The 13,730-nt window shown below is 40.5% G+C and overlaps 1 protein-coding gene across 4 annotated transcripts in view; it reads left to right on the forward strand.

The window, feature by feature from the left end:
* Positions 1-1,432: 1,432 nt before the first annotated feature.
* The window catches only part of LOC110530507 (E3 ubiquitin-protein ligase mib1), a 93,716-nt gene continuing 81,418 nt past the window's right edge, over positions 1,433-13,730 (forward strand). For 3 of the 4 annotated variants that reach the window (XM_090182566.1, XM_090182567.1, XM_090182568.1), the window contains exons 1-3: positions 1,469-2,518; positions 3,333-3,504; positions 11,993-12,122. In XM_090182566.1, coding sequence (XP_090038692.1) covers positions 2,290-2,518; positions 3,333-3,504; positions 11,993-12,122 — 531 coding nt within the window. In that variant the 5' untranslated portion in view covers positions 1,469-2,289. Of the gene's footprint in view, positions 2,519-3,332; positions 3,505-11,992; positions 12,123-13,730 lie in introns of all 4 variants that reach the window. The other variant, XM_036986155.2, reaches the window with a different exon arrangement.

Here is a 13,730-nt window from a genome sequence, read left to right on the forward strand (position 1 = left end):
TTTTATAAGGTATCTGTGACCAACAGATGCATATCTGTATTCCCAGTTATGTGAAATTCATAGATTAGAGCCTATTGAATTCATTTCAATTGACTGATTTCCTTATATGAATTGTAACTCAGTAAACGATTTGAAATTGCATGTTCAGTATATTTACAAAAGCGTGCATCTGTCAAAGAGCTCCTAAAGTAAGTAAATATCCATATTATATTCGACTGAAAGATATTACATAATTTCGTCAAATTTGTGAGGCTCTCCATGTTCATTAGTTGCTCATTCAACGTGTTTGCTGTTACTTCACTAAATTCCGTTTTAAAAGTATCCTATCCTAACTGGTGTACACTCATTCATTCCCTGAGACCAACCAGAAATGTTTCCTTGGCCAAATATTCCCCGATTTTCATAAAACAGCCACATATGTGATATCTCGTTTCTGCATCGCCAAATGTTGCGCAATACAAAATAGTTGTGTACGCTATAATTGCTCGTTCAGTGCAGCGTCACTCCGACTCTTCTCACAATGGTGCTTGTCTTGTCAAGTTAGATGAAAGCTGAATCGATGTCCTGGAAGATCACATAATGATTAATTGGTATTCTACATAAAATAACCAAATATAATATCATAATAAAACGTTACTGTTGCACCAAAAAGAACAACCTAATTTCTTATGAGATGGCTATCTGAATAGTTTTTAAAAAACTCACCGCGCACGCCATTAGGCAGAATGTACTTTGATTGAAACAAAAATACAGGAAGGCTATATAGATTGTTGACACTATCTGCTCTAACTGGCTCACGAAACAGTAATTCAATAAGATCTAAATGCATATTCACATGAAACTGATGGAGATCAAATGATTCCCATGCAGACAGACGAGGTTCGGACATTTCACTGGCTAAATCTTTAGAATTATCATTCGCGATTGACAGTAATGATGCCATGGCCTATTTCTAAATGAGGTATGCCTCACTTGGTATTTGAGGGTATTAATAATGTTATTGAGACACTAGGCAGACGCTCCAATTTTATGCATATTCTATAATTAAATTATATTTCTGTCGGTACAAACTTTGTTTGCTCTCCGGCCCTTAAAATGTTTGCACTTTACCATGAACAGGAGGGGATTTGTGTGTGTGTAGCTATTTTAAATGTGGTCCCCTAGATTTGGTGTTTGCATATGGGAGCAGGTTGGGAAGACATTATATTTGAATTATCATAGTAAACTGTTGACCCAAAACCCTGTGAAAATCGGTGCTTGAAACCAACATCACCTGTGCAGTCTTTTGGCCAGGCCTATGCTGTTTCAAAAAGTGCAACAAAATTTGTCAAAAAGTTAATTTCGCAAGGAATTATAGGTATTCAATTCAAGAAACAAATTACTTATAAAACCAGTCATTTTGCATTTAAAACATTTTGTTTAGCTTCGCCTTAGTGCTTTATTTGTCAAATGACGCTACGAGCTAGCCAAACCCTCATTTTCCAAATATCTTCATTGACCGCTGGTCCACCTCCGTCTGCTTGATGATTTACAATAATGGCGACGCTTTTATTCTGAGTGTACTTCTGCAAGCCATTTGACAAAATAAATACATTTGAGGAGAACAATCAAATACATATGACAATAAACGTAGCAGGAAACAATTATTCCAACAAAAAAAGGACTAAGCTACACTACCTGGCTAATGTGTTACTTAAGTTGTGGAGGTGGCATTCTTGCGGAGGCACAAGCGCTAACGTTAGCTAGCAGCTAACAAAGGTCTACAATTTCGTGACGATGTGGCTACTTTACAAGCTCTTGGGGTGACACTTTCTTGTGGTCTTGGGACGAAAAACAACTTAAAGGGGATACTGAGACGTATCAGTTATTTCCACAACGTTACAGAACAGCTTGTGGAGTGGAAAGTGCGTGCCATTCAACAGCTTACTTTGTCAGCTAACGTTAACTCGCTAGCTAGCATTTTGGGCTATCTTGGCTTTGCTTCCCAGTTCACTGCGTTGTTGTTGTTTTTAGTTGGTTAACTTAACGTATAACATTCACATTACGATACATTTGACTAGCACCTTTGTCGCTAGGGTGTTTCTGCTATCTTGTTTTTGAACGTTACAGTAAGCAGGCTAGCCACACAGTTCGGCGTGCTACTTGCAAACTAACAAGATATTGCTGAATTGTGTTCTTCTGGACAACAGACCGATTTTGCATCGCAAAATTATCCTGCCGAACACAGTTAACGTTAGTTAGCAATCTAGCATATTCTGCTAGCTGGCAATTTGCGAGACCTTTTCGCAAATGACTACCGGCAGGAATAACCGTGTGATGATGGAAGGAGTTGGTGCAAGAGTGATCCGCGGACCCGATTGGAAATGGGGAAAACAGGATGGTGGAGAGGGACATGTAGGCACCGTCAGGAGTTTTGAAAGTCCGGAAGAAGTGGTTGTTGTCTGGGATAACGGGACTGCAGCCAACTACCGGTGCTCTGGTGCATACGACGTGAGGATATTTGATAGTGCTCCCACAGGTAATGTTTGCCTTCTGGTACTGCGATCCTAAACATATTGTTTCCTGTTTTCGTGTTACATTTAGCTTATGCATTTGAGTGTTGATGTGTACGCTACACAGTTATTTCGCAACCGCATTTCAAGTATTGCAATGCACCAAGCGTTAGCGACATGGAAGAGCCTAACAGGGTAAACTGAACTCCATACAGATCATGTGACATGTCCACTTTTTTACTGAACAAAAATATAAATGCAATATCCAACAATTTCAAAGATTTTACTGAATTACAGACTTAGTTAATACAGTTCATATAAGGAAATCAGTCAATTGAAATATATTAATTAGGCCCTAATCTGTGGATCTTATTTAATCACTTTGTATCCCCAGCACAATATGCACCTGTGTAATGATCATGCTGTTTAATCAGTTTCTTGATATGCCAAACCTGTCAGGTGGATGGATTGTCTTGGCAAAGGAGAAATGCTCACTAACAGGGATGTTAACAAATTTGTGCCCAAAATTTGGGAGAAGGAACATTCTTTGAATCTTTTATTTCAGCTCATGAAACATGAGACCAACACTTTACATGTTTATATTTTTGTTCTGTGCATTACCTATTGTTCACCTAACACCTTTTTTGCACTATTGGTTAGAGCCTGTAAGTAAACATTTCACTGTAAGGTGAGTTCGGTGCACGTGACAAATATACTTTGATTTGATTTAGAGTTTGTGAATGATGGTATGAAGATGGCAAGTTGAGCAACCCCAGAGCCTCCCCAGAGCCTCGGGTCCTATTACCATTTTCTAACTGCCTTATTAACACTCCCTCTCAGGTATCAAGCATGACGGCACCATGTGCGACACCTGTCGTCAGCAGCCTATCATCGGGATCCGCTGGAAGTGTGCTGAATGCAACAACTATGACCTCTGCACCACCTGTTACCATGGAGACAAGCACCACCTGCGACATCGCTTCTACAGGATCACTACCCCTGGTAGCGAGAGGTGAGTACTGTCCACGGCCCCGTGAAGCCAATGGTTGCATTCCAGGACCTCTTTAATGCAGTCACATTACGCGTTGTGAGATCTGGGGTGTATTCCTTATACAGATTCAGTTGTAAAATGTTTTGCAACCAAGAGTTTACACAAAACAGAAAACATTTTGCAACAAAAATGTGAGTCCCTCCATGTTTCATTCCGTTTGCTGTTTGCTTCCGTTTGGTTTTTAAACGGTAAACGACTTCCATTGCAATATGTAATGAATGCACCTCTGATTATCTTCACAGTATGACCGCAACAAAGGTAACATGGAACACAAGCCCTATGCGTAGGGGTGCTTCGTCAACTAAGCCCCACCTCTATGACAAAATCTATGGTTTAGTGATGAGTTTAATGATAGCAGTTCCTATCTACATCCTTTGGTTGGTTATGTTGAGGAACCACCAATTTTACTCTACCTTCTGTTTTCTGTTTCTACCTGGCTGTCTCTCTGTGATATTTGAGTTGTAATTCCTGAGCCCAGCCTGATAGGCAGACTCAACATGTGGCAACCGATCCTGGCTCTTTGTTGCCAGGCGACCGCTCAGCCTCTTTCAGAAGCAGTGATGTTGGGATTGGCCTCAGCCAATCCCATGTTACTGGCCATGTCTGTTTTTTTCTGCTTCCGTTGAAGATTTACAAGTAAAAGACCAAGCACAATTGAAAAATCAAAACAACCAACCTATCTTGAGAATGTTATGATGGGAAAGGAATGTAATAGTTTGAAATAATAATAAAAGGTGCTGAGAATAAGTTACATGTAAGAGGTTTTCAAAATTAACCAACTGACTGAAACAACCTGCAGAGAGTGCAACCAAGACATCTTATTGCGTTAGGGCTGACCCCAATTAGTCGACTGGTCGATTGTTTGGTCGTAGGCGGTTGGTTGACCAAGATTTAGTTTTAGTCGAGCATTAACAACACATGTATATGCGGCCATCTCGGTGAACTAATCCATTGCAGAGGCCTAGACTAAAAGCCAATTTAGGCTTGATCCGAGAAATGTGGTCCGAGGCTCCATATGGAGGGTGTGATGCAATTGCGGAGTCTCCAGAAGCCAAATCGAGCTCCGCACTGCATCGCCATGCACCTCCCAAATGTTTTAACAATGTGGAGGGCTCTGTATAGCTCCGCATTGACATGATTTGTTGAAGGTAGGTGGGGGTTCCTTGACAACTTCCTTCACAACAGCACTGCTCAGCGAAGCGCAAGAAGTATGAATCTCTTGATTTCTGCTGAGGCCGAATCACTGTAAATGCTGCATGGCAAATGCAGACATCAGATTGACCATGCGCCCACATACATAATGCACTTCTATCTCCAGAATACTCTCCCTCGTGCCAATGTGTGCACGTTCACATATATCACAAGTACTACATTTACTGTTAATGCCTATAATTTCTAATCTATGTTTGTTACTTTGGTTCCGGTAATTTCTGTTAATGCATTCAATATTATTATTCCAGTCTTACTGTTCTCATTGTCAGAGTGGACAGATTGTTTGCAGTGCGCACAACCTATGCTACACTTGTGAATAACACATTTTGGTTTATTTCATTCCATTTACAAGTTGACTATTTAGTCATTGTCTTTTATTTGGAGTGCTCCTGTCAATGTTGAGTAAGTACGCATAGAAGTAGGCTTATAGGCTACCTGGCCTGCGCACAAATGTAGGCATATAATTGTGCCCATTTGGGGATCTGATAACATTTCTGATTGGCTTAACGCACAACCACCAATCTGTGGAGCTTCTCAAAATATATTTTTCTTCACCTCAAACAGCAAGCAAACAGTCTGTTTTTACATCCATTGAGAATTACAAGAATTCATCAATGTATTTGAAAACATCTTTCCAGCTCTCTCCCGTTTGATAACCACTTGAAAGGGAAAAATGTCATTGTCTGATCCAGTGGAAATGTCATAAAATAGGCCTACCTGGTTACTTCTCATCAGTGCTTGACTTGGAGTGAAATAGGTTCCGGTACTTATTTTGGGTGCTGGTACTGTTTTATATTTAGGTGCAAGAGCTCCACAATACTTGAGTTAATACTCTATAAGAGGAATATAACATTTTGAGTTTCTGGTACTCAGCTCCGGTGAGCTCCTGCCCAAGTCAAGCGCTGCTTCTTATCCCTTGCGTAAATAGCCTACAGCTGTTTGTACTGAGCTCACTGGCACAGGAAACTTTCAGGGACCAGAATATTTAATACAATGTTGCAAGTTCGCTAGCAACTAAGTTAATAGTTGATACAATGTTTCAAGTTCCTTGCAGACAGGCCATGCATAGCCAATATGATTTATAAGATATTTATTTTTATCAGGATATTTTCTACCTGCAGGCTGTAATGTTTTGTATTTGTTTGCTTTCTGTAGGCAATTTTTACATAGTTGGCAATATACTTTTTTAGGTTTGTCTCATTTCAGATTTGGATAGAATTTGGATTACCCACATGACAATGAATTTGAGATATGAAAACGTTATTCTAAATTAAATTAAACAGTTCCACAAAAATGTGCATATGAAAACCCTAACTGGCACGCAAATTGGTAGAAATGGTAAGATAAATTGGCATTCCACATGAGAAAGGTTGCCGAATCAGAATCTGCAAAAGCCAGCAGGAGAGAGAGGGAAATGGTTGTCAGGTTTTCTTCTTCTGGTTATCGAGATCTCTGGCTCCCTTGAGGCATTTGTTTCTTTCATCAAACCGTAAGCTTAAAGCATCAGAAGCTCAATGCATATAGTTGATTTTATTAAAACATGAAAAGACATATGGAAAAAAATGGAATAATACATGTTTAAAAATGTTGACCAATTGATTGGTCGAAAGAACAAACGACTTTCGCTCTACAAAGATTTTTTTTTGTGTTGGGGACAGCCGTATATTGCAAACAATATGTTTGCTTTCTAAAGCAGTCACTCCATCCGCTTCAAGCCCTTTGTGAGATTCAAAGGGACAAACAAAACGCATGGCGCAACAGCTGGCACCTTTTCAAGTACATATGACCTCAGTTCCCCTGAGACAGTTATTTCATGACTGCAAACAAAGGCAGCAGGGGGGTCCCTGTCCTCCCTCAGACACTGCTCTGAACTGAAGGCATGGTGGACTGTTTTGTTATGCCACATTAGATTATTTCACTGACTATGTGGGGGAGTGTCCCCAAGACAGCAGTCTGTTTACATTGGTTAGGCCTACAGTGTCCAGCTGCTCTGTCTAGTTGTCTAGCCTCTAGGGCTCTACTGTGGTTAGTTAGACCACTGCCATGAGGCTTTGGCCTCTCTCTTGACCAATTACCAGTAAAGAAGCATGGATGCATGCGTCGTCGGTCAAGAAATGGCAGTGCTATGGAACAAACAATAGGATAGGATGCCATCTTTCCAAGTCAGTTCCACTCATTTCTGCCCTGCTAGAGCTGCCCCTGTCAACTGTGCGTGCTGTTGTTGTAAAGTGGAAATGTCTAGGAGCAACAACGGCTCGGCCGCCAAGTGGTAGGCCACACAAGCTAACAGAACGGGACCACCGAGTGTTGAAGCATGTAAAGATCGCCTGTCCTCGGTTGCAACACTCACAATAGAGTTCCAAATTGTCTCTGGAAGCAACAAACTGTTAATCGGGAGCTTTATGAAATGGGTTTCCACGGCTGAGCAGCCACACACAAGCCTAAGATCATCATGCGCAATGTCTAGCGTCGGCTGGAGTGGTGTAAAGCTCGCCGCCATTTGACTCTGGAGTAGTGGAAATGCGTTCTCTGGAGTGATGAATCACGCTTCACCATCTGGCAGTTTGATGGACGAATCTGGGTTTGGCGGATGCCAGGAGAACGCTGCCTGCCCCGACTGCATAGTGCCAAATGTAAAGTTTGGTGGAAGAGGAATAATGGTCTGGGGCTGTTTTTCATGGTTCGGTATAGGCCACTTAGTTTCAGTGAAGGGAATTCTTAATGCTACAGCATACAATAACATTCTAGATGATTCTGTGCTTCCAACTTTGTGGCAACAGTTTGGGGAAGGCTCTTTCCTCTTCCAGCATGACAATACCACAGTGCACAAAGCGAGGTCCATACAGAAATGGTTTGTCGAGATCGGTGTGGAAGAACTTGACTGGCCTGCACAGAGCCCTGACCTCAACCCCATCGAACACCCTTTGGGATGAATTGGAACGCCAACTGCGAGCCAGGCCTAATCCCTCAACATCAGTGCCCAACCTCACTAATGCTCTTGGGGCTGAATGGAAGCAAGTCCCCGCAGTAAGGTTCCAACTTCTAGTGGAGAGCCTTCCTAGAAGAGTGGAGGCTTTTATAGCAGGAAAGGGGGGACCATATAGAGTTGGACGTTCGACGAGCAGGTGTCGTCATACTTTTGGTTATGTAATGTATGAGGACACCTGCTTGACCAAGTAGACAAGCGTCCCTAGACCCCCATATGAGACAAGGAGCCACAGCCTATTTATTATTTTGAAGTGCTGGTGATATTCAGGTCAAAGAAGACCAGACATGTTTACCTGGTGGAATTTGGCACAGATGACGTTTGACACAAATAATTGGGTATACAGTTGAAGTCTGAAGTTCACATACACCGTAGCCAAATTCATTTAAACTGTTTTTCACAATTCCTGACATTTAATCCTAGTAAAAATCCCCCGTCTTAGGTTAGGTAGGATCCCCACTTTATTTTAAGAATGTGAAATGTCAGAATAATAGTAGAGAAAATGAATTATTTCAGCTTTTATTTATTTTCATCACATTCCCAGTGGGTCAGAAGTTTACATACACTCAATTAGTATTTGGTAGCATTGCTTCTAAATTGTTAAACTTTGGTCAAATAAACCATTTACGGATTGTGGCTGGACGATATTTCACAATTGGTTTGAACGGCGTCATAAACAAGACGTGTTCGTATTTATTTATTTTTCGGACTAATTATTCAGATGAAAAATCACGGACTTGGTGAGATAGGGCCTTTACTGAAAATAGGCCTTTTACAAGATTAAATCATGACATGAGCGTTAAATTCTAATTAGAGATCATCCAGACAGGCTACTTTAAGAAACATTCTGAATGGTTTTATCGGCCTGTAGAGAATCAGCGAACTCATACCTGCTCACCCCTGTAAAAGGACCTGTCAATCAAGGCCACCAGCATACATTGAGTGTACAGAACATTAAGAACACCTTCCTAATATTGAGTTGCACCATTCTTGATACACACGGGAAACTGTTGAGCGTGAAAAACCCAGCAACTTTGCAGATCTTGACACAAACCGATGCGCCTGGCACGGACTACCATACCCCATTCACCCCCTGAATGGAACCCAATCCATGTCTCAATTGTGGATTTAATCGGTGATTTCACCTGGTCGGGCCACCATGGAAAGAGCTGGTGTCCTTAATGTTTTGTACATTGTGTCAGACACAAGACTATTTGTCCTTACAAAAACCTAGGCCTACCTTAGGCTTTCCGAAAGTAGGCTACAAGATAATGAATTGATGGGGAGAGAGACAGCTAATATGAAATTGACAATCATTAAAATAGAAACAAATACAAGCAACATGTCCATATACTATTTGTCAGTGCTGATTTTAGTCTATAAATGAAGAAAATATTTTATCAAGTTATACCATGGCGGGTTGGATAGAATTGGCTCGTTGTTCATTTGACACATTTTTCATCGGAGCCAGAAGAACCTTGTCGATGGCTGGTGAATAATTAATGAGGTCAGACACATCCAACCTGTTTTAAAATAATTTATTTACTAGCAAGCAATGAAAACGTGCATAGCCTATAGACGAGTGCTTCTACACCCCCTGCACCTGTACCGGATTAGCTGCGACCGTTGGAAAGAAGAGATGTAGACAGAAGTTAGCAAAACAAGGCCCATTTAATCAGGGTTTTTTACAATTATTTTATTTTCAATGCGGTCTTAATCCATAAATGTCAGTTACAGGGTTATTCAATTACCGTCACAGCCCTATTTCAGAGTACCCAATTGTTGTGCTGGCAATGGCCTGTAGAGTTATTTTTTAAACTATATATATATATATTTTTATATTTTTTTTATTTCGCCTTTAATTTAACCAGGTAGGCCAGTTGAGAATAAGTTTGCATTTACAACTGTGACCTGGCCAAGATAAAGCAAAGCAATGCGTCAAAAACAACAACACAGAGTTACACATAAAGAAACGTACAGTCAATAACACAGTAGAAAAATCTATGTACAGTGTGTGCAAATGAAGTAAGGAGGTAAGGCAATAAATGGACCATAGAGGCGAAATAATTACAATTTAGCATTTACACTGGAGTGATAGATGTGCAGATGATGATGTGTAAGTAGAGATACTGGGGTGCAAAAGAGCAAGAGGATAAGTAACAATATGGGGATGAGGTAGTTCGGGGTGCTATTTACAGATTGGCTGTGAACAATCGATAAGCTGCTCTGACAGCTGATGCTTAAAGTTAGTGAGGGAGATATAGTCTCCAGCTTCAGTGATTTTTGCAATTCGTTCCAGTCATTGGCAGCAGAGAACTGGAAGGAAAGGCGGCCAAAGGAGGTGTTGCCTTTGGGGATGACCAGTGAAATATACCTGCTGAACCGCGTGCTACGGGTGGGTGTTGCTATGGTGACCAGTGAGCTGAGATAAGGCGGGGATTTACCTAGCATAGACTTATAGATGACCTGGAGCCAGTGGGTTTGGCGACGACTATGTAGTGAGGGCCATGCTCGTTTAGAGGCTCCTCTGAAATTCAGTTAGCAGCTCAACTTCTTCATCAAAAGAGATGGAGTTGAGGAGTGTTTTGATTTGAGGTTGTTGACACCTCTTGAAATATTCTACCAAGCTATCGTTATTGACCAAAGGTTCACAGTAGTGATGCAGGGTTAGGCCGTGGTAGGCCTTCATTGTAAATAAGATTTGAGAACTGACTTGCCTAGTTAAATAAAGGTTACACACAAACACACACCACTGACCAAAAAGCTATTTTGTTGGCATTTACGTATGTCCCCATTACCAGTAAAACATAATCAAAACCTATTTCTTTCACTTACTTGCTGTGCTGTTTCATTGTTCATTTGTTCAGTCGTTTCATTCTCAACCAGGATTTCTATGGAACGTCGTCTGGGTCTTTGCTATGGAATGCCGTTTGGGTCTTTCTGTGTCAAATAATATAGTGTCAAATAACACTATTTGACATGTCAAATACGTTTGTTGATAAATCAGGACCTGAATATGACTGTACGTCACAATAATTTAACTGTTCATAATTGTTTGTTATTACACATTGATTACACTATCACTCGTATTTCATATGTCACAACGATTCATGCTATGATGCTGGTAAAGTTGTCTTGCGCACTTACAGTGCTGGTCATAAAAATAAGCTTTCTAGCTCATGGATGCAAAAAAATGTTCTTCCCCAAAAACAGCAAAACGAGATCTGTTTCAGTAGCTATAGTTAGCAATCTAACTATATAGCTAAGTGTCTTCTAAAATAATGCTAATTAAGAAGACAGTTCTTATTTTGATTAATGGTGGTCAGACCCATCTATGTGAAACTAGTCACTAAGGATTAGCCACAATAGTGGACTTTGCTGTTAGCCTTCAAATTTAAAGTATGGCATAATTCTACTATTTGTATTCATTTGCATCACTGTCAATAACACACTTATTTTGAAGGCAAACCGCAAATTCCACTATTGTGCCTAATCATTATTGTGGCTAGCTTCACAACACATAACCCGGTGTGGTCAAGCCTCACTAGCCAGATGAAGCTAGCTGCCTGCTGATATAACGTTAGCTCTGGGCAACAGGGTTAAGTAGCTGGCTAGCTATTTATTTTCATGAACTGAAGTTCAATTTCAATAGGTGAACAACAAGTGGCAACCTGGCGGTGCTCGACCAGTCGGCGAAAGCCAACATCACCCACGACAGAAAACGGTTGATTGTCAAGGGTCATGAAATTCCATTATCTTGGCTTTAGGTTGTCTTGCTGAAATGTTGTTACTCTTTCAAATGACTGCTCGATCCACACAGCAGACATTTTGGGCTAGTTTAGGAATGCTGTGTTGGACGTATAGCACAACATTTTACATGGCGTCATTACGTCATGTACCTCTACGTTATATAGATTTTGCACATCGGCATTAAACTAGGCCGAATCTGATATGTTTACCGATGTATCGTGTATCCCTAGTCCAGTTCTTGAAAATGTCTAAAATGGCATGTCAACATTTATTTTTGGCTAATAACAGTGAATAAACATTTCAATGACTGATATAGATTGACTAACACATCAACAGCATGATTTGCTCGTAGGTCTTTCAATACCACAAAAAAGAAATGGCCAACTTTATCCAGTATTGGTTATATATTTCCAACCTTCACATCCATAAAATGACAACTACTATTATTCACCCACTAAGTTCGTAAAATAAACGTAGATGTGCATGTGTCTCTTTTGACAGAGTCCTGTTGGAGTCTCGCCGTAAGTCGAAGAAGATCACAGCCCGAGGCATCTTCACCGGTGGCCGGGTGGTGAGAGGAGTGGACTGGCAGTGGGAGGATCAGGATGGAGGCAACGGAAGGAGAGGAAAGGTACTCATTCTGTTGCAACACATATAACATGTAAAAAAAAATATCTATATATAATTTGCTACGGTGTGACCATTTAATCATGACCCTGTACCTTGTTCAGTAGGGCATGCTGAAGGGAAATTTAAGATTTAAGATGGAAATCTGTGTTCTTGTTGGACCGCCAATAAGATTTTTGCTAAATTTAGCTGCCTGTTGTAGATGACACAGGCTTCTCATCAAATATGAAATGTATTACTATGTCTATTTGGGATTTAATTAGGTTCCCCATTAGCTGTTGGGTAAGCCACAGCTACTCTTCCTGTGGTGCACACAGAACATGAAACATGACATAATACAGAACATTAATGATCAGTAATAGACAAGAACAGCTCAAGGACAGAACTACATATATTTAAAAATGGCACAGAGCCTAAATATCAATACATACTGTATGTATTGCTGTATCTGATGTTAGAAACCAGGTTTCCTGATCATTTGAGCAATGTGAGATGGGAGTTACAAGCAATTATGGCTCTATTTAATAATCTACCCTTGCGTGAATTTGTTCTGGATTTATGGACTGTGAAAAGACTCCTGGTGGGGTAAGTGTGTGTCAGCTGTGCGTAATTTGACTTCGCAAACAATTTGGAATTTTCAACACATTGACTGCATCACTACTTTTTTATAAGAAACAGTCTCTCCAACTCTTAGCCAAGAGAGACTTGCATGCATGGGTATTTATATTAGCCCTCTGATTACAATGTAGAGCAAGACGTGCAGCTCTGTTCTGTGCCAGCTGCAGCTTAACTCTCTTTATTAGCAGCACTTGACCACATGGCAGGAAAATTATCAAGATAAGACAACTAGAGTGTGCAGGACTTGCTTTGTGGAGTGGGGTGTCAAAAAAGCACATCTCTTTATTACTGACAGACCTCTGCCCGTCTTTACAACCATTGAATCTATATGGTTTGACCATGACAGTTTGCAATCTAAGGTAACACAAAGTAATTTAATCTCAACTTGTTCAACAGCCACACCATTCATTACTAGAGTCAGCTGAGGTCTAGAGCTTAGAATATGGGAATGATGATTTTCTGATTTCATCATTGGGTCCAAGAAGGTGATAAACATTTGTGTGCATGCCGGCATTTATGGGTGAGAATTAAGTGTGGAGAATGTGGGGACCAGCCTATGAGTTGGAAAAGTTATTTTGTTCTAAAGAGAAATGGCATCACTGTTCTCTTGGTTCCATCCATCATAGTTTGATGTCTTCACTGTTATTATACAATGGAGAAAATAGGGGGGGAAAAACCTTGAATGATTAGGTTTGTCCAAACTTTTGACTTGAACTCTGTGAAATCCATGTGCTCTTAATATCACTATGCTCCATAATTGTGAAATCCTGGTTGTAGATGTGACCATGAGCCAAAAGAGGCATTTATTTGTTGCTGGAGTGTTTTGGCCTCCTACTCCTTTAGTTGATGTGACTAGTATCATAGCTGAGCATTTAAAACCTTTTCTATCGTCTGAACTGGTGGTCTTAGGTGTCAGCCAGTTCAGGTTAAAGTCACTTATCTCAGATAACTTGAAGAACATTTATCTTGATCTTAATCTAATGCAGCTAATCTC

The sequence above is a fragment of the Oncorhynchus mykiss genome, chromosome 8 (genome assembly GCF_057628025.1).
Source record: "Oncorhynchus mykiss isolate SJ-2025 chromosome 8, ASM5762802v1, whole genome shotgun sequence".
NCBI classification, from domain to species: domain Eukaryota; kingdom Metazoa; phylum Chordata; class Actinopteri; order Salmoniformes; family Salmonidae; genus Oncorhynchus; species Oncorhynchus mykiss.